This window comes from Coregonus lavaretus, assembly GCF_964263955.1.
Source record: "Coregonus lavaretus genome assembly, chromosome: 28".
Taxonomy (NCBI): domain Eukaryota; kingdom Metazoa; phylum Chordata; class Actinopteri; order Salmoniformes; family Salmonidae; genus Coregonus; species Coregonus lavaretus.
This window is the reverse complement of record NC_140015.1, coordinates 8,857,682-8,879,909: the sequence shown is the minus strand read 5'-3', so window position 1 is coordinate 8,879,909 and position 22,228 is coordinate 8,857,682. Positions and strand designations below refer to the sequence as shown.

The following is a 22,228-nucleotide window of genomic DNA, read 5'->3' as shown; positions in this document are numbered from 1 at the left end:
GCTGGCTGACGGATCTGGCTGCTCATGGCTGGCTGACGGATCTGGCTGCTCATGGCTGGTTGACAGATCTGGCTGCTCATGGCTGGCTGATGGTGCTGGCTGGGAGGCTGGCGGTGGAGGCGGACCCCAGCCTCGGATTGCAGTCATCACCTCCAGCAGGGCGGCTCCCATCTGCAGGAGCTGCTCTTTCTGGTCCCGAACCTGAGCTTCCAGTCTAGTATGGGCTGCGTCGGCTCCTGCTGATTCCATAGCAGGTGTATGATTCTGTCTGGCGGCAGGCTCTAGCGGCTCCTGTCTGGCGGAAGGCTCTAGCGGCTCCGATCTGGCGGACGGCTCTGAAGGCTCATGGCAGACGGACGGCTTTGCAGGCTCAGTACAGACGGGCGGCTTATGCAGCGCTTGGCAGACGGGCAGTTCAGACGCCCTAGGGCAGACGGCAGACTCTGGCCGGCTGGCGACGCACATCGTGGACCTGGTGCGTGGAGTAGGAACAGGCCGGTCCATACCGGGAACACACACCAATGGCCTTAACTGCGGATCAGGAACGGGCCGGACCGGACTGGTAACACACTTCAGTCTCTCATGCCGTGCCACAACAACTTCCCTCCTTCCACTCGCCAATGGCTCCCGTACTCCGTTAGCCTTCTCTCCTTTTCTCCCTGTGGCAGCCTCCTGCTGCCCAGCTGCCCAAGCCATGTGCCCCCCCCAAAAAATTTCTTGGGGTTGCCTCTCTTCCACGGGCTTCCAGCCTCGCCTTCGCGCTGCCTCCTCGTACCACCTCCTCTCGGCTTTGGCTGCCTCCAGCTCTTCACAAGGGAGGCGATATTCTCCCGGTTGTGCCCAAGGATCCTTTCCGTCCAATAACTCTTCCCATGTCCAGACCCTCGGCTCCTGGACACGCTTGTTACGCTGCTTGGTCCTTTTGTGGTGGGTTATTCTGTCACGATCGTCAAAAGGAGCGGACCAATGCGCAGCGTTGCGAGTGAACATGATGACTTTATTATGTAAAGCAACCACGAAGAAAACAACAAATGACGATACGTGAAGTTCAAATACGGATACAGACTAACAGCAACACGGAAACAATAACCCACAAAACAAAGGAGAAAACACACAGAATATATATGGCTCCCAATCAGAGATAACGAGCCGACAGCTGACACTCGTTACCTCCGATTGGGAGTCATAGACCAATCACCATAGACACAAACAAAATGAAACTCACCCATCCCCAACACCACCAAATGAAATACACCCAAACACATGAAAATGAACAACCCTGGCTCAATTATAAAGTCCATAGAGCCAGAGTGTCACAGGGCTCACTCACAATTTTGCCTAAGAACACAGCCATGAATAAAGAATGGTACCAACACATCCTCCGAGAGCAACTTCTCCCAACCATCCAAGAACAGGTTGGTGATGAACAATGCCATTTCCAGCATGATGGAGCGCCTTGCCATAATGCAAAAGTGATAACTAAGTGGTTCGGGGAACAAAACATCGACATTTTGGGTCCATGGCCAGGAAACTCCCCAGACCATAATCCCATTGAGAACTTGTGGTCAATCCTCAAGAGGCGGGTGGACAAACAAAAACCCACAAATTCTGACAAACTCCAAGCATTGATTATGCAAGAATGGGCTACCATCAGTCAGGATGTGGCCCAGAAGTTAATTGACAGCATGCCAGGGCGGATTGCAGAGGTCTTGAAAAAGAAGGGTCAACACTGCAAATATTGACTCTTTGCATAAACTTAATGTAATTGTCAATAAAAGCCTTTGACACTTATGGAATGCTTGTAATTATACTTCAGTATACCATAGTAACATCTGAAAAAAATATCTAAAAATACTGAAGCAGCAAACTTTGTGAAGACCAATACTTGTGTCATTCTCAAAACTTTTGACCACAACTGTAGTGCCATACCTTTAGCTCCCAGGTGCAGCAGAGCTGACACCCTAAAGATGAAGTTGGGGCAGATGTCTTGACCACCCTCTGGCTGTTCTCTAGACAGTGGTAGCGGCTAGAAGGTGTCCTAGACACTGTTTGTGGCCACATCCCCTCCCTCAGAACCAGTGAAGATCTCCAGGTTCTTACAGTGGGGCATCAGCATAATCTATGCAGAGGGCAGAACAATACAGGAGATGGAATTAGATTTAGTATCCTTGAACAATCCTTAGACATTGATAAAAAGGTCAACAAACGTAAGGCACTGGAGTTTGAGGAAGGTGGAGCGATACAAATGTGCTAAGTTGTGTAAGGCATAAGATGAGTTGGTGACTCACTGGTCCAAACTTGGCGTCCTCTGCCTCGTTGGTCTAGTGGTCTAGGGAGATGAAATAGAAGCCTGACGTGTTCTCTCTACACACACGCACTGACCTGTCGCCTGAGAATAACTGGAGTGAGAGAGAGAGGAAAATAAGATGCCAGAAAATGTCAGAGTTCAATTGGAGTCTAAATGTGTTAACATCCATTTTAAGACTGCTGTGGCTGTATCAAAAGAGGCAACTATGGATGATAATTTAGCCAAATAAGTGATAACACACGATTTGGGACTGGACTGAGCCGAGCTGTAGGGCAATTCCACGGTACAGAGTGATGCTGACACTCAGAATTTTCATTTTAAAATGTATGTCAAACAAAGAACAATGATTTCAAAGTGAAACAAACCATACAACTTTTAATAATTTGCAATCATTGGTTTGTTTACCATACATTTTAAAGTGAAAAATCTGAGTCCCAGCATTACTCTGTAACTGTGGAATTTCCCTGTACCAATCCACGCCACATGTCAGTCGGCATGGCTCAGTATTGAACAGCTTGGTGTCATTTCATGCCCAACCCAACACTTTGAGAGCTATTGTTTAACAATGACTATCGCATACATTCAGTATATAACTTTTTTTCTAGCCAATAGACAGCAGCTGGTCATCATCCTCTTTATGTGACAAATGTCCTATGGCACAATGCCTTCATACAGCGTCAAAGACATTTGAGGAACTCTCAGTACCACTAATGATTAAGTTAATGGGGTGATTGGTGGATGTCATGGTTACCTGCAGGAAGTCCCCAGACTGCTGTGCATAGAGGAGAGCCAAGGTAACCTACTTGGAACAGAATGGTCTCCTGTATTTCCCATCTTTGTCATCTGAGCTGCGAATAACTTCACCACTACATTTTAGTGACAGTGGACCTGCATGGAAAGAGGGATGGAGAGAGAGAAATGGTTTAAGGTCATGCTCATTTATTGTAACTGCACAAAATCTGAACGAGTGAAAGTTATACAATCTTTATTTCAGTCAGATTGTATCTTAAAGTATGCGGTTAGCGGTTGACAAAACATTGGCTATTATTTGGTTAAGAGCCTGACCTCTCTTGGCTCCCCCTCCTCAATCACTGACCTCTTCCACAGACCTCTTCCCCTGTCTGTTCTCACCCTGCCTCTCACCCCTCTTCTGCCACCCAGTCATGCTGATCTTCCAAGCCCTCCTCCTTTACTAAACCCCTCCTAAACTTAGGTACAATGCTCTTAGTTAAACCAGAGACGGTATAGAAAATTAAACTTACGTTTCTCTACTGAAAAACAATCGAACGTACCTCTTTATTATTGTCAGCTATCGTTCACCTTTCACTGTCCCCTTTTATCTCTATGGTCAAAAATCCAGATAGAGAGCAGTCAAGCCGTGATTGGTCCAAAAACCTGACCAAGTGCGTTTCAGTAGACTGCTACAGGCTATGTTCATTGGCTAGAAATTCCCCCTGTTATAAAATTATAGTACGCAGTTGCGAGAGTAAAATGGATTTTGGAGAGCAAACTGGAAAATTGGTGTGAGAGGGAGAAAAGACATCCATGTAGGGACGCAGCGTATTTGTGAGTGCGGTAATTTCTGCGTCTTGGCATGTAGTAAGTATTTCTTCAGGACTGTGGGGGGCGGGGCCCAATGGCACGCTCAGCAAGGAAGAAGCCACTGCTCCAAAACCGCCATAAAAAAGCCAGACTACGGTTTGCAACTGCACATGGGGACAAAGCGTACTTTTTGGAGAAATGTCCTCTGATCTGATGAAACAAAAATAGAATTGTTTGGCCATAATGACCATCGTTATGTTTGGAGGAAAAAGGGGGTCGCTTGCAAGTCGAAGAACACCATCCCAACCATGAAGCACGGGGGTGGCAGCATCATGCTGTGGGGGTGCTTTGCTGCAGGAGGGACTGGTGCACTTCACAAAATAGTTGGCATCATGAGGAAGGAATATGATGTGGATATATTGAACCAACATCTCAAGACATCAGTCAGGAAAGTTAAAGCTTGGTTGCAAATGGGTCTTCCAAATGGACAATGACCCCAAGCATACTTCCAAAGTTGTGGCAAAATGGCTTAAGGACAACAAAGTCAAGGTATTGGAGTGGCCATCACAAAGCCCTGACCTCAATCCTATAGAAAATTTGTGGGCAGAACTGAAAAGGCGTGTGCGAGCAAGGAGGCCTACAAACCTGACTCAGTTACACCAGCTCTGTCAGGAGGAATGGGCCAAAATTCACCCAACTTATTGTGGGAAGCTTGTGGAAGGCTACCCGAAACGTTTGACCCAAGTTAAACAATTTAAAGGCAATGCTACCAAATACTAATTGAGTGTATGTAAACTTCTGACCCACTGGGAATGTGATGAAAGAAATAAAAGCTGAAATAAATCATTCTCTCTACTATTATTCTGACATTTCACATTCTTAAAATAAAGTGGTGATCCTAACTGACCTAAAACAGGGAATTTAAGTATTTCTTCAGGCGAACAAAAGTCTCTGGACTCGAATTAATTTACTGCGTGCGGAAATGCAGTTGTGCCTTTCTAAAAGTCACACTGGCAAGCTCTCAAGTTTAATTTGCACACCATGCTGGCCTGTGCTCGTGGGACCCGTCATCTGCTTGCTCGACCACATTTCTTCTCTCTCCACTCAAGTGTTAGCTTGTTTCATCTTTCGCACGATCGCCATCTCGCTCCCATTCGACTTTTGATTCGGATTTGACGCCATAGATAGCTACCTCAATTACCTCATACCCCGGCACATCGACTCAGTACTGGTACTCCCTGTATATAGCCCTGTTATTGTTATTCGTTATTAACTGTGTATTTATTCCTCGTGTTACGATTTCTATATTTTAAAATATAGATATTTGATGTTTCTCTTTAACTCTGCATTGTTGGAAAATGACCCGTAAGTAAGCATTTCACTGTTGGTTTACACCTATTGTTTACAAAGCATGTGACAAATAAAATTTGATTTGGATCCTGGATGCTGATTGGCTGAAATAGCTTTTCAGCCATGTGTATATCAGACAATATACCACAGCTATGCAAAAATACAATACAAATATTTATGTTGCTAACCAGTTTATAATAGCAATAAGGCACCTCTGAGGTTTGTGGTACACTATATGGCCAATATACCACAGCTAAGGGCTGTATCCAGGCACTTCGCGTCACGCATAAGAACAGCCCTTAGCTGTGGTATATTGGCCATATACCACACCCCCTCGGGCCTTATTGCTTAATTATAATAGTAATTCCAATGGTAGCACATAATCTCTTGAAAGGTTGATCTCATGCTGTTATCACTGTATGTAGACTGTCGACACTTTTTTCTACAACACAACTTTTTCTACAACCTTCTCCCTCTTTATTTTTCTCTCTTTATCGGACCCTCTCTTTTCCTATTACTCTGTTTCTCTATATCTACCCCTCTTTGTCTCTCTCTGTCTTTTTCTCACCCCCCCCCCCTCATACACAGGGCCACTGGTCCTAGTGAGTAATGGGGTAATTAGACCAATCATGCTGCAGAGACACAAGATGAATTCTGTGTGCTTTCTTCTTTTGTTCTCCGCTAAAACCCAATCAGGTTTCTTTCCTCAACATTACCTGAGAGAGACCCTCTCACCCCTTATCGCCCTCCCTCCTTCCCCACCTCTCCCTTCACCCCTTCTCTCTCTATACCCTCTTTCATCCTACTGGGGTAGACTTCACCCCTCTCAACCTCGGTTATCCTCTCCTCTTTCAGTAAGATCTCAAACTTTTCCTTGTCCTCGTTTCCTCCTAGTTCGTTCACAACTTATTTCAATTTTTGTTCACCTATTTCCTCTATTATGAACTGAGATTGCTGGTTGAAGATAGATAAAGAGAGAGAATGTTCTTTGTTTTTTAAACTGTTTTTCAACAGAACATTCATGCTGAATTGTGAGTACAACGTACATTTGAATATAAAAATTGGCAATACTAACTAAACCACAATCATCAACTACATAGACTAAGGACATGGACCATACAATCGGAGCAGTTCTTTGGCCACCATATCATCGAGACATTTTTTATTTTATTTTTATATACAGTGGGGAGAACAAGTATTTGATACACTGCCGATTTTGCAGGTTTTCCTACTTACAAAGCATGTAGAGGTCTGTAATTTTTTATCATAGGTACACTTCAACTGTGAGAGACGGAATCTAAAACAAAAATCCAGAAAATCACATTGTATGATTTTTAAGTAATTAATTTGCATTTTATTGCATGACATAAGTATTTGACCACCTACCAACCAGTAAGAATTCCGGCTCTCACAGACCTGTTCGTTTTTCTTTAAGAAGCCCTCCTGTTCTCCACTCATTAACTGTATTAACTGCACCTGTTTGAACTCGTTACCTGTATAAAAGACACCTGTCCACACACTCAATCAAACAGACTCCAACCTCTCCACAATGGCCAAGACCAGAGAGCTGTGTAAGGACATCAGGGATAAAATTGTAGACCTGCACAAGGCTGGGATGGGCTACAGGACAATCGGCAAGCAGCTTGGTGAGAAGGCAACAACTGTTGGCGCAATTATTAGAAAATGGAAGAAGTTCAAGATGACGGTCAATCACCCTCGGTCTGGGGCTCCATGCAAGATCTCACCTCGTGGGGCATCAATGATCATGAGGAAGGTGAGGGATCAGCCCAGAACTACACGGCAGGACCTGGTCAATGACCTGAAGAGAGCTGGGACCACAGTCTCAAAGAAAACCATTAGTAACACACTACGCCGTCATGGATTAAAATCCTGCAGCGCACGCAAGGTCCCCCTGCTCAAGCCAGCGCATGTCCAGGCCCGTCTGAAGTTTGCCAATGACCATCTGGATGATCCAGAGGAGGAATGGGAGAAGGTCATGTGGTATGATGAGACAAAAATAGAGCTTTTTGGTCTAAACTCCACTCGCCGTGTTTGGAGGAAGAAGAAGGATGAGTACAACCCCAAGAACACCATCCCAACCGTGAAGCATGGAGGTGGAAACATCATTCTTTGGGGATGCTTTTCTGCAAAGGGGACAGGACGACTGCACCGTATTGAGGGGAGGATGGATGTATCGCGAGATCTTGGCCAACAACCTCCTTCCCTCAGTAAGAGCATTGAAGATGGGTCGTGGCTGGGTCTTCCAGCATGACAACAACCCGAAACACACAGCCATGGCAACTAAGGAGCATCTCAAGGTCCTGGAGTGGCCTAGCCAGTCTCCAGACTTGAACCCAATAGAAAGTCTTTGGAGGGAGCTGAAAGTCTGTATTGCCCAGCGACAGCCCCGAAACCTGAAGGATCTGGAGAAGGTCTGTATGGAGGAGTGGGCCAAAATCCCTGCTGCAGTGTGTGCAAACCTGGTCAAGACCTACAGGAAACGTATGATCTCTGTAATTGCAAACAAAGGTTTCTGTATCAAATATTAAGTTCTGCTTTTCTGATGTATCAAATACTTATGTCATGCAATAAAATGCAAATTAATTACTTAAAATCATACAATGTGATTTTCTGGATTTTTGTTTTAGATTCCGTCTCTCACAGTTGAAGTGTACCTATGATAAAAATTACAGACCTCTACATCCTTTGTAAGTAGGAAAACCTGCAAAATCGCAGTGTATCAAATACTTGTTCTCCCCACTGTATATACAGTATACAATGAGAGTTAAGATTTGTTGAAAGTTCCCACCAAGGTCACCTCTTTCCTACATGTAATTGACTTGGGATCCTGGGTGAATAATGGGCCCCCTGTTAAAAGAGGTTGCTATTGGCTAATGAAGCTGAACGTGTTGTTTGTCCTGTCCTCCTCCCCATACCCATCTCCCTCCTCTCCCCCTCCGCATCTCCTTCCTCTCCCCACTTACTCATACTTCTAATGCAGACACCATTTGTGTGCATGTGTTTCTGTACATGCAAAAGGTGGTAGGGGTGCATATGTGTGTTTGCAGGGGGAATAGGTGTGTTTGCATGCATGCATGTGTGTGTGTGTGTGCGTGTGTGTGTGTGTGTGTGGTGTGTGTATTCATGTATTTGAAGAACACATACGTTACCCAGCCTCAGGAGACAGGGGACATGATCACACCACTTGTCATCCTGCCTGACCCTTAACGCTTCGCCACACAGTCAAATCAATTAAGGATCTCCAAAAACAAATATACATCATACAGTCCACCTGCCCATATAGACCTATGAGTTCATTCCTTCTCTATTTCAATTATATCCAAATTATTCAATTCATGGTTTTGATGGGAAATGGAGAGGCATTTGCATTTCCATTCAAAAAGTACAGGTATGGTTGGACAGCTCCTTTTTTGTGTGTCAAAGGAACAAAGAGATATGACCCTATGTGTGTTGACAAGATCACATACTGTAGATGTGGGAGAGCAGCAGAAGAGATCCTGTTTAATGGCTTTTGTTTGTGCATTCCAGATACAAATAATAATTATCATCATCATCATCATAAACACATACACACACATGTTGGATACAGTGTCAGCCGCAAGGCTAAGCTCTGCAGCAGTGTAGTCTTGTTTTTAACAACCTTTTGACTGGTGCGTGTGCAGGTAATACAAGCTTTTTACTGATATTTTGTTTGTCCGCATTACATTAATGTTGTGTTTTTTCATCTGTTCCTTTTTCTTTACATGACAACATAATGAATGCACATTTTGTTGTCTATCTCTGGAAGCATTGTTTTTCTGGGCTATTGACTGTTCACTATTAAGATTAATCAAACAATTAACAGGATGGCTTCTAATGATATCCCAGAGGACACAGAGAGGGTGAAGATGGCAGCTCTCATGGGTGACATCGTCATCAAAGGTGTGAGTGATTTCACATACACCAGTTTGTCAGTCGGGACATCGAAGATGCTATAACTTCAGAATATGTATGATATAAGTGTCAGTGCAGTCATGCAAGTGCAGTCAGTTAAAAATAAATCTGGCAATGGAGAAGGAAAAGGGAAAGTCTGCCATTCGCTTTTCATTGGCCGAAGTCAGTGAAGGCTAACCAGCCAAAAGGAATAGAGAGAGAAACATGGAGAGCAAGGTGGGGGGAGACGAGTTCAGGCTTCAACAACTGGTTGGTGTCATAGGTTTTTGAATTACTACTGTCTTTCTAGAATTTGACATTTTTTATGGTACATTTATGAATCAATCCTGAAATTCTACAGTATAGAACCAAGTACAAGACATTGCAAGTAAAGTAATTGCTCTACCCATTGGCATGCTGGACCAATAATTAAACATTGAAAAACAAAAGATAATCAAACATCTTTGAATAATATGTTTATAATAGAGAAAAGAAAGAACGAAAAAGAAAATGTGTAAAGACTTCATCTCCCATGGTGCCATACAATAACACGCTGCGTATCCACGCTCTGCCGGAGTTGGCGGGTACGAGGGAGGCGCTGGAAGGCTTTTGTCTGTAGCTTTACGCAAAAACGAGAAGAGTGTCCTTTTAAAATAGATATTACAATTTGATATTTACATAAGATAAGCACTAACATTTTTTAGATAAACCATTGGTATCCTACTGGTTTTAATTTGATAAAATTAACTCAATTTCAGACAATTCATTCATTAGAGTCAATTCTCTGTAAAGGTAAGTGGCTAGTGACTTCACCATAGCCTTCTGCTCTGTAGCGGTTTTCCCCCACAGCGTTAACCTTCTATTATGCACAATGCGTAATAAACATGTTTCAATAGGCCAATATATTGACATTGCAATGTGCATCTTGCTACGTTGTTGCATGCGGATTCTGTTTTGAGTATTCAATTGCATTGTTTTCGCGCGAGTTCGTGTAGCTTGCTCATGCTGTGATTCAGGTCAACATGGACGACTAGTCATTCCGTCTCGAGAGCTGTGGGGAAAAACCCCTAGCACCACCATTTGAAACGGGAACGGCTGATGGCATAGTGAACGGGTTGGTTAATACATTGCAATTGTGTGTAGCCCTTTACAGTTCTCATCTATTTAACCATGTTGTTACTTTGTTGCACTGCTTGATTGCCCGTTATTGAAGTAGGAAAACAATTAGGATGCTTCATTTCATTACCCCCTTTCAGGCAGGAATGTGGCTCATCGAATTGGTTACTTATAAAAGAGAGGAAATGTGCTGTAGCAAAGAAAGGACTGCTTATGAGACATATATTTGCATCGATTTACACGTGGCCAAATTCGCATCATTGATTGGCATTGCCTGTTACGAACATTATAGCCACCAGCGAACTACAGCGTGCACCTAAACTCAATGTTACCCAAATAGGGCAATGCAATCAGAAATGATCACCTTCTTGGAATTACTTTCATTTTGAAACAAACTGTTGAATTGCACATCAAAGCTGGCACTCATAAATGCGTTGTTTAGCCTACAAAATATTGGATGACACTGAAAAACTATATGTCCTATTAAATTATGTTTTTAATACATTTGTGTTGTCAGTGTTCGTATGATAGTGATGGTTTACCCCTGCTTACACCAATGTTCAGTTAGGAGGGGGTGGGGTAAGCGTTTTATTGGTGTTGTGTGTTCTATAGGGTAAGAATCTCTCCCCCCCCCCTTCTTCCTCCAGACATTCTCTTGTCCTCACCATGTTTTCTGCCAGTGGTTTGTAGTGATTGTGTGCTTTAGTTGATTCGACTGTATGTGGCATAACTGTGCATTGATGTCTACATTAGAAGCTTGACCCCTTCCCCTGCTGAATCTCATGTCATTTTATGTGCTTAACTGCATGATTGCTGGTCTGATTGAAATGATTGTGCTTCTGACATGTTTAAACTTTCCTACCATATTGGTAGGTGTGCTTTAGTCTACATCACATCAAGGCTACAACCCCAATGAATGTTCAAGAACTCGTGTAGTCCCTACCCCCTGCCTAGATCATGTATTGAAGATGGGTACCAACCCCTAGGGCTCTCCTCGGGGAATCACACCAACAGTATACCATCATTTAGACTGTCTAGTCATAAATATTTCTGGAAATGGTGATGACAAACCTAGTGATTCTAGTCAACTATGCGTTTTTCTGTGTATTTGTTTGCATTAGTTGCAGACTTGCAGTACAATCCATGCATGCCAGCTCTTTTAATAGAAACATAATATATTGCCGCTCCATGCGTTTTAGGAACCGTAGTCAAAGATTATAACTAATCCAAGATAGATCACAGCCTGTTGTTTCCAATAGGCGCAAATGAATCATAGTGGGCAGAGCCAAGCAGGAGCTAGCGAGATCCTATTGGTGTGCTCTAGCATGTCTGTTAAGGAAAGGAAAGGCTACTTTAAAGTGCTCGTGCATTAACTCATTTCGCCCGTGCACAGAATTTTTTACAACTCTGGCAAAGGATAAAGTTGACAACTTAGTCCATTCTGTTTGTAACAGATTGTAGTTTTGGCACATAACTGTATTGAGATCAACTGTTTTATAGATGAAAAGGTTGAGCTTCCTCTTATCACCATGTTTGGTGGGTGGAAATGCCAACTCGATGCTTCACATTTATACATCCAATGAAACATCTGTCTCATTGTTCTATCTGTGCTGTAGTGGTATGCATGTGTAACAGTTTTGCTTCCGTCTCTCTCCTCGCCCCAACCTGGGCTTGAACCAGGGACCCTCTGCACACATCGACAACAGTCACCCTCGAAGCACCGTTACCCACCGCTCCACAAAAGCTACGACTACTTCAAGGTCTCAGAGCGAGTGACGTCACCGATTTGAAATGCTACTAGCGCGCACTGCTAACTAGCTAGCCATGTCACACCGGTTACACATGCATTACGCGTTAATCGATTGACTGTGAGAGATGATACCATGTGTTCTTCTTACCAATGCCATTCTCTCCTGCCTTCTGTGATTTCTCCCTGATGCCTCTGATCCATGCCCCCTCCCATCACCCATGCCCAAGTAACCCCACTCCTCTCTCACCCTGTTTAGCTGTGTTGACAAGGAACCCGCTGGTTCCACTGCCTTCTCCCAGCCCGAAAATGAGCGAGCCTACCACTGCAGCTACAGAACCCCCTAGTGATGTGACCCCCAGTGTTACTACTACTACTGGTGTTACCACTGACGGTGTAGATCAACTTTCTTCTAATGCAAACGGTAATCCATTGTTTCTGTCTTATGAATGTCATAGGGGTGGGGTGGTGGACTGGCCAGCTTCGGCAGAACTTAAACGCCCACGAGTGGAAATTCACTTTTTTTTAGGTAAAAGACGATGCCCATAGCTTATCCATGATGTTGCACAAGGTTTTAAGTCAATCTCTTTAGTCAAAGTATGATATATTTGGGCTTGAAGTGAGAATTCTGAAGTGGTAACTTTGGATATTTTCCGTGTCAATGCTGTGTGTTTCCCCTTGAGATTACGTGCTAATACTTCTCAGTTTTTTCAGGGCTGGGTTTTATTTGAACGTTACCACCAACTAGCATGGCATTGTTTAATAATCAGAAACACCTGCAATGTTAGGGGTTGTTTTTGCCCCTCCACATTTTTTACCAGCAAATTATCATAATCCATTGGAGAATTTGTCAAGTTTCACTTATTTTTTTTAGCTAGTCTGTATAAAAATAAATAGTAAAACTGCCTGATATGCATTTTGGAACCCCACTCCCCCCCGTCGCCCCAAGATGAATGATTTTGACCACTAAAGTTTTGGGAGAATTCATTTTGCATGGTCCGGTGCCCCAGGTGGGCGGGGTTTGCTCATTTTATACCATTTCATTGGTCCTACGAAGAAATCTCCGCCCACCTGGGGCAAGACTAACTTGCCCATTGCTTCACGACATGCTCCACTGCTTTGATTGGTGCAGCTAGAAACCACAATATCCTACAATGAAAAGGCACCCGCGAAAGAAAATCCAAGGAACTTGTTTATATATTTTGTTGTGCTGTTACATTTGTATTGGTGTTTCGTGTCTGATGTGCTTAGGGTGTTGTTGCATGTCATTTGTGGCGTGCATCATGGGCAAAGTTATGGTAGTCTCATTTCACTTCCTCTGTGAGAACCGTGAGCACGGGCTGGTTTTGCTTGGCTGTACTGCAGCCAAACCCTGCCACTTTCCGTGTCCATTACAATGTAGAAAAACACATCTCTAAACCTTTCAAAGTTATCCATATTACCGGAGCTTCATCTTAAAACTTTCTATGGTGGATTAGCGGTCGCAATTTATGTCAAAGATACTGGTTTCCATCTGTGGCAAAGTTTTCTCTAAATGATTATAACAAATCCAGCTCCAGAACCAGTGATTATGACAAATCCAGCTCCAGAACCAGCCATAGCCACCTGGCTAATCTTTTGAATACGGTGTAGTTAAAAAGACCTAGCAACAACAGATAACATTAGCTAGCTAGATAAGGTTGGCATGGTCGCTAGCTACACTGACAGCTGTCAGTGACATATTTGTTGATGTTTCTCCACTCCACGGGGAAAGCACCTCTGGAAGATCTCAATTGCATAATCCTTGCGTCCTCTCTCCTCGTCTCCTCCTCAAAACCCATTGGAGGATAAGGTCAGAGGGGAGGGACCTCTGGCTTTCTCATCCAATGGCTTTTGAGAAGGAGACGAGCGGCGAGGACGAAAGCATTATGCAATTGAGATCTTTCCCTCTACGTTCCTTCCCACCTCCAATTCGTGAATATGTAATGTAGCCTGCGTCATTCTTCGGAGGTAGAACCTAAACAAGCTTTTCCGTTCTAGAACAGGAATTACCTCAAAATGTTTTTTTGCGGGGCATCCAAAGGATTCTCTCTGACTTAGCTGCCGACCTTGACAAGATTAAGGGGATATGTAGTATGCTTGGGCGGTATCCAGATTGTCATACTTTCATACCCACCTTGTGCCATACCGGGATATTCGGTAATACTGGCACTGAACACAAGGGGCGCTGTTCTCAAACTCCACTGATACTCTGTAATCCGAAGGTTAGCAATGCTAACAAGTACATGTACAATTCCATAGCGAATGCTAACAAGCGCATTGCAAACATTTTGTACAGTTTCTGACCTAAACTATACAAGTAACTAAAAAAATGCTACTCACAGTTTACTGCACACACAAAACAAATATTAGCCAGCAAGGCTCTTGATCCAGGAGGGGATTCTCTGCTATTACCAAGCGAATGCTTGATTTTGGAAAAGCTAACCACTTAGCTAGATAGCTAACTAGCTACTAAATTAGCAAACCAAATGCACAACTGCAGAGTATTTAGCACATTTTAGACAGTTAACTTAATAGTTATAATATATCTAGCTGGAAAACATTTAGCTGTGAATTCCATGCTGCAATTAGATCACCTGGCGCATACTGCACAACAGTGAGTGACTCAAGGCTCCGGTCTCTCGTCTTTGTGTGCTTGTAAACAAACACCAGGTGACTGGGGACTACCATAAGCTTCATAATAATGTGACAGCCGAAATGAAGAATACAATCTGCTTTATCTCCTAACGTATTGCACAAGTTGACTGCAGGTATTTACTTAAGTAGCTACAAATATTCAAATGTATTAAAACATTTCAAATAAATAGTTTAAACGGTATTGAAAAACCATCCCGTGGCTTTTTCCAAATACCCCGAGATGCGCTATATACGGTATACCGCCGAAGCCTAATATGTACTGCACTGTGTCCACCCTCTACACACACACACACACACCATTCGTCAACTATGCACTCATCTGTGACTGTTTACTTTGATCGTCATCCTTTACACCATCCTGTCCATCCTCTTTCAGATATCCATGAATCGTATAGGTCGTGCCCTTTACTTTTTCAAGGGTGCAGTCCAGCTCTTTGATGTTATGGTCTAAGCTAGAGGTGGACCATAGTTTCAGAAACCTTGGGAACACTTTTTCTGGATAGTCCATCTGTAGATCCTATACATACTATCAGTATCATTTCAACTAATTATCTACTAACCCTAATATTAACCTTTACCTTCATCCTAACTCTAAACGTAGCCCTAACCCTTATTCTAAACCTAACCTTAGCAAGCAGTTGCTTATCAACAGATAGTTTGTTGATAGTATGACCATCTGTAGAGCATCTACAGATGGACTATCCGGACTATCCAAATAAAGTGTGACCGAAACCTTTCATTGGCTGTGATGCCTCTTATCCTTTGCCCAACCTGTATGTCTATGTCTATTTGGGCTTCAAATCAGCAGTGATAGTGCATCCCTCTCCAGGACAGTGTATTTATGTATGTCCTTGAAATGTTCAATCCTTGGGTCCAGTACCCATACCGGACACCTTAAAACTACTTCAGGAGCATACCAAGCTCATCTAACCCCCTCTAAAAACAAATCCATGAGGGTCAGTTGGAGGATCTCTCTTTGAATACAAAAACCCATTGCCATGGTTTGGTTGGATTTACAGAGTTACAAAAACACAATTGAAAGTGGATCAGCTGGATATTAGTGATTCAGAACCAGAGATCTTGAGGCACACTGAAGCTTACATCAGAGAGCCCGTCTCAGCATAATCCTCTACAATTCCATGAACTGTAATGAAGAAACGGTTGGCATACTGGGTTGATGATAAAAATATACGAAGGTTGCCATGCTGGCACTGCTGCTTAATTGCAGAAAAGACACAATTTGTATTTTGATTGGCAAATCAAGTCCAACATGATTTGGACTTGATTCCTGCATTTTGGGACGAATCCCATCTGTATAATCTGACTCACTCAACCTGACCATAGTGAAGTGTGCCCATAATCATTGGGGCCTATAGCCGTGAACCAAGGCTTTGGAGTCTAACCAAACTGTTCTGCACTCCTCCCCTTCACTAGAGCCCCCCAAGGAAGAGGTAAAGTTGGCGGCAACAGCAGGGAAGAAGCAGACCAAGAAGAAGGTGGAGGAGGTGGTAGAGGAAGAGGAGGAGGAATATGTGGTGGAGAAGGTGCTGGACCGACGGGTGGTAAAGGGACGCGTGGAGTTTCTGCTCAAATGGAAAGGCTTCTCAGAGTGAGTTAAGACTTAATGCTTGTAATGCTACAGTCACAGAAATTAAATTAGCATGCATTACATAAAATCATGTAGACATAAGCTATTTTTATTATAATTTTGCATCTCTTTATTGGTACCCATGGGGTAGTGGAGCTTGGGGTAGCTGGGGGACTTGCGCAATGCAACAGGAGTTGTCATATGCCCTGGGCCCTCCGGATCTGCAACAGGTTGAGCATATTGGTCACCATTTTCCTCACAGAGCATGTTGTGCAAGGTCTACAATGGTCTCCACTGTCTCTGGCTTGAGACAAATGGTGGTGTGGAACACTTGCCAGCGGTTGGCAAGTATGCCAAATGAGATCTGGCTGTCCTGTTTTCAAGGGCATGTTGAAGAGAGCATCCCCCAAAAACACCTACAGTGAGGGAAGAAAGTATTTGATCCCCTGCTGATTTTGTACGTTTGCCCACTGACAAAGAAATGATCAGTCTATAATTTTAATGGTAGGTTTATTTGAACAGTGAGAGACAGAATAACAACATCAAAATCCAGAAAAACGCATGTCAAAAATGTTATAAATTGATTTGCATTTTAATGAGGGAAATAAGTATTTGATCCCCTCTCAATCAGAAAGATTTCTGGCTCCCAGGTGTCTTCTATACAGCTAACGAGCTGAGATTAGGAGCACACTCTTAAAGGGAGTGCCCCTAATCTCAGCTTGTTACCTGTATAAAAGACACCTGTCCACAGAAGCAATTAATCAATCAGATTCCAAACTCTCCACCATGGCCAAGACCAAAGAGCTCTCCAAAGATGTCAGGGACAAGATTGTAGACCTACACAAGGCTGGAATGGGCTACAAGACCATCGCCAAGCAGCTTGGTGAGAAGGTGACAACAGTTGGTGCGATTATTCGCAAATGGAAGAAACACAAAATAACTGTCAATCTCCCTCGGCATGGGGTTCCATGCAAGATCTCACCTCGTGGAGTTGCAATGATCATGAGAACGGTGAGGAATCAGCCCAGAACTACACGGGAGGATCTTGTCAATGATCTCAAGGCAGCTGGGACCATAGTCACCAAGAAAGCAATTGGTAACACACTACGCCGTGAAGGACTGAAATCCTGCAGCGCCCGCAATGTCCCCCTGCTCAAGAAAGCACATATATATGCCCGTCTGAAGTTTGCCAATGAACATCTGAATGATTCAGAGGAGAACTGGGTGAAAGTGTTGTGATCAGATGAGACCAAAATGGAGCTCTTTGGCATCAGCTCAACTCGCCGTGTTTGGAGGAGGAGGAATGCTGCCTATGACCCCAAGAACCCCATCCCCGCCGTCAAACATGGAGGTGGAAACATTATGCTTTGGGGGTGTTTTTCTGCTAAGTGGACAGGACAACTTATTTAGGAAATTCAAGCTGTTGTAGCCTTTTTAACCTGTATTTATTTGCCACAGTGAGGACAATACATGGGAACCGCAGGACAACCTGGATTGCCCTGACCTGATTGCTGAGTACATGCAGAATCATCATAACAAAAAAGAAAGTTACAAGAAAGAGTCTGGTGGCAAGAGGAAAGCTGGCGAGTCTGACACAGAGGCAGGGGGTGAAGAAGGCAGGCCAAAGAAGAAGAAAGATGAGGTGAGAGCCTGTACTTGGTTTCAATATTAAAGAACATGCCTGATACTATAGACCGTGAATGTAGCCTTGTACTGAACCTTCTCCCCCTTCCATCACTCTTTCAGGCAGAGAAGCCCAGAGGCTTTGCTCGTGGACTTGACCCCGAACGGATCATTGGAGCCACAGACTCCAGTGGAGAGCTGATGTTCCTCATGAAATGGTGAGTTCTGGGCAGCATTGGGATTTTGACACTTTTTGCTATACGGTACTGGGAGAGTGGAAGATTTGTCAAATACTAGTTGTCCCCTCCAGAAAAGTGGGACAAAAAAACGTACATTCTGTCTCCACAGGAAGAACAGTGATGAGGCGGACTTGGTGCCGGCCAAGGAGGCCAACATTAAATGTCCACAGGTGGTCATCTCCTTCTACGAGGAGCGTCTGACATGGCACTCCTACCCCACCGAGGAGGAAGAGAAGAAGGATGAGAAGAACTAGCCACAGGTCCAGGATGAAGGGGGAGGGGGTTTAGAGTGGAGGGGTGGGACAGAGAAGCTGATTAGTTTCAAAACCCTTCTTTCTGCAAACCTGGACTGTTGAAACTTAAACAGAGGTTGACAGATGGGTAGGGATGATGGGAAGACTTGTCAAGGAGTTGGGTTGGGGGGCATGGGTAAATAGAACTCGCAAGTCTCAAGATCATTTTATCAGGCCTCACTTTTGGGTCTTATCAGCTAGGATCATGGGAAATGTCGTTTTCAGTCCCTGAGCACTGAATTGCTTCAAAATCACCAGCCTCCTCTTACTGTAGCTTCGCCTCAGAAAAGCTTTTGTCAAGATACACTTTTGAGTTAGCAAGGTATTACTACAGCAGCTGAGTTTACAAAATGGAATGGTCAGATTCCAAAACATGATCCAGCAAAAGTTCTCAGCTAATTCAATTGAAATAGCCAATCTTAATTTCCAGTTTTCTTGCGTGAAATGTTGAAGTTGATTTCTAGTCAGAGCATTATCTTGTACCTACACAAGATAATCGAGCAACTTGCGGTGCTTTTTGTTTCTCTTTCTACTTTTTAAGAAACTCTGTTTTAAGTGTTGGCACCTGCCTTCCTTTGCCATATCATTATCATATAATGTGTAAATAGTTGTGGTTTTATTTGGTTAGTTTTATTTGGTTATGAGTGCGATCTAAGAAGAAGGATTCTATTTGAGTGTTTTGGATTAGTTAGTCTGGATTCTGGTCTTTAAGTGTTACGCATAGGAGGTATATAGAGTTGTGAACAATGGTATGGAGCAGGGTGTCCGTTAGGAAAGCGTGGTGCTGGACATTTGACTGGCAGCATTTTAATTTACCGGACATTTGAGAAATGTATCCGACCCATATGCATTGGGTGCGTAACCTGATTAGGGAGTACAGCCACAGTGCTCAGAATGACAGAAATCACATTTGGATTATGGTAATTCATCTAAAAATAACATGCAAATCGAGGATGCAATGGCGTGCATCCTTACCAAATTCCGATGCGCACTTTGAAGATGTTAGAATAACTGTCCACATTTTACTTTTCCTCAGCCAACAAGATGAGTAATGAACAGCAAAATCACTAGCCTATGTCAATCTACTATCCCCCATAGTAGAACGTTTTACCTATTTATTGGTCAGCTTGTCATTCTGTGCGAGAAAGAAATGGCCTACTCCAAACAGACTCTGGGACAGTTGTGGGACGAAAGATCCCAAATTCATACAACCAGTAGGCCTAGGATACATTAACAAAAAACATCAAAGCAATGAGGCTGATGCAATGTTCCACAATGCTGAATGTTCGTTCCATAATGCAATTAGCAGGAAAACACTGTTGTTTCATGAGATGAAAATATCCATTAGATCTCCCCTCTTCATCTAAAGATGCAACAACTAGCATGGGTTGCTAATATGACTAGGATTGTGCCTTTGACTACTGGACAATGAAAGAAAGTTGATTTGAAAACCAATAGAACATGAGAGAAATAGGCTACTGGTTTCAATAGCATATGGAACTCTAAAACAATTGCCTTTACGTTTCTATGGTCGGAATTTGGCTAGGCTACTTTGAAGCAAGGTAAGACATGTCTCATAATATGTAGTAAAACATTCAGGTTTCAAACAATTAAGAATGTTTTCTAAATGCATACTGCCTCCATTTCAAGTGGTTTGTGACGGGCTGAAGCCTGCATACCGTTGCCTAGGCACTTAAAATAAGGGCGCTTCAATTACCAGTTAAGAAATAAAAAGAATAGCTATTTTTAATGGTGGCCATCAACTTTTTTCAACACACAAATGCATTTAGAATTGTTGCTCAATGATTGGGCTTATAAAAGCATGTTTCACTCCAGCAGCAACGAACACATTTCACTCCAGCAGCAACGAACACATTTCACTCCAGCAGCAACGAACACATTTCACTCCAGCAGCAACGAACACATTTCACTCCAGCAGCAACGAACACATTTCACTCCAGCAGCAACGAACACATTTCACTCCAGCAGCAACGAACACACTGTTTGAGAAGCTGTACCAGCTGTCTGACAGATTTTCTGCTCAAATTAGGCTCTGCATCTGTATGCGTGTGATAAATAAGATACATCAAGACTAATGAAAATACACACGCGGCAATTTAATTCCTCTAAATTATCCTAATTAACCTATAGACTGATAAGCTTGACCGGTCAAATGTATTTGCATCGACTGGTATTTCAATCAATTAATAGGCTAAAAAGCTTTATTTTGCAATGTTTTTTTGTTTTTTGTTTTCATACAATTGGCCGGTGCCAATTTCATTTATCGGCTTTTCACTTTTTTTATCGGCCAAAAGACTGCTATTACCGGCTAGCAGAAACCCTGCTATGGAGCTACTAACTTTATTGTAGAGCACCAGTATGACCTATGTAACCTGAGTTGTTTGTGGTCTCGTACCCGTGGCTAGTAAGACTTGATTGGTGTGATAACACCCTCAGAAAACAGGCAACAAGTAAGAAGCTAGAGATGAAGATGGGAAAGATGGGCTTTCACTCAGATTCATCTTTGGTGCAAAGCTTCATTTACTATAACGCCCACATATTCTGTCCCTATTTCTTGTTGAGCTCTTCCCATGTGCAGTACATGCTCACCATTCATAGGCTTCCTTGCGGTGATTGGGGCTTTTAGGAGGTTTGGTATTAGCGTCAAACTGCACTGTAAATACGTGGATTTGGATTAAGGGGGTGGGAAGGGTAGGGCTCAGTCAAGGCCCATGGTTTTATTTGATTGGCAATCAGTAAAAATTGGCTATGTGGTTACGAAGATGATGGATCGACAAAAACCAATAATGATGACATTTAATTTTTCTTGCAATGCAACCAACATAAGCCAGTAATTCAAGTGTCAAATCTCTCCCAATAGGTATACACAGAGGTAAATGTAGTGTCTATGCCAGGGCTCTCCAAACCTGTTCCTGGAGAGCTACCGTCCTTTAGGTTTTCGCTCCAACCCTAATCTAGCGCACTTCAACGGGGGTTGAAGATAACCTACAGGAGAGTAGCTCTCCAGGAACAGGGTTGGAGAACCCTGGTCTATGCACATGCACCTCTTTTAAATAAAGATGATGGGCCCCTAGGTATAGTCTGTATTGTGATTCAAAGTAAATACAACGGTTTTATGGTGGTCTGTTTTATAGTGTAAAGTAAATCTATCCAAGTTGTTGGCAGCCATGTGAATGTAGATCAATCTAGCAATTTATCCATCTCACACAACTGACAAACTGATTATGGGCCTTCTCCCCAGGAAATCGCAAGACCAGATAAAGACGACTTCTCCAACTAAGCTATTTCTATTTTCAGACTTTACCTTTGAGCTCTGATGTTAATTCTCGCTGTGTCTGGACCTGTTATATTAAAATGAGCTGCCAATTAAAGATCTGACACCCTCACAGAGGTGGGTGGGTTATATTCAAGTTTGGTTTGTGGGGCTTCGCTACCTCAATTGCAGAATTGTTCACTGCTCTACTGTGTCTGAATATCCCTCTTCTGGCATCTTTTAAATCCTAAATTGTTGTCATTGATTTAATTGATTAATCACAGCTAACAATAGCTTGAATGAAAAAGTGTTAATCGATTTTAACTGATTTAATTGTGACTAACATTTAAATGTTGAGGTACTGAAGACAGCCACCAGTACCAGGGTTTTACAGCCCTGGTTATAGAGCCCGTTGCCTTGGATTGATTTTGCATTGGCATTTTACTGCTCATTTTAACATGACAAGTCTAAGAGGGCTGTATATCTTTTCTAATATACCAGACCGGAAGATGTCTATATATACAGTATATCCTAGTCAA

General features: G+C 43.1%; 1 protein-coding gene across 1 annotated transcript; it reads left to right on the top strand.

Annotated features, from left to right (window-relative positions):
• Window positions 1-9,703: 9,703 nt before the first annotated feature.
• On the top strand, window positions 9,704-20,162 carry LOC311104259 (chromobox protein homolog 1-like). The gene is made up of 6 exons (XM_084146036.1): window positions 9,704-9,925; window positions 12,256-12,420; window positions 16,107-16,281; window positions 17,719-17,902; window positions 18,007-18,101; window positions 18,232-20,162. Exons 2-6 carry the CDS (start codon window positions 12,306-12,308, stop codon window positions 18,374-18,376), a joined length of 714 nt encoding a protein of 237 aa, XP_084002162.1. The 5' UTR covers window positions 9,704-9,925; window positions 12,256-12,305; the 3' UTR covers window positions 18,377-20,162.
• Window positions 20,163-22,228: the final 2,066 nt, after the last annotated feature.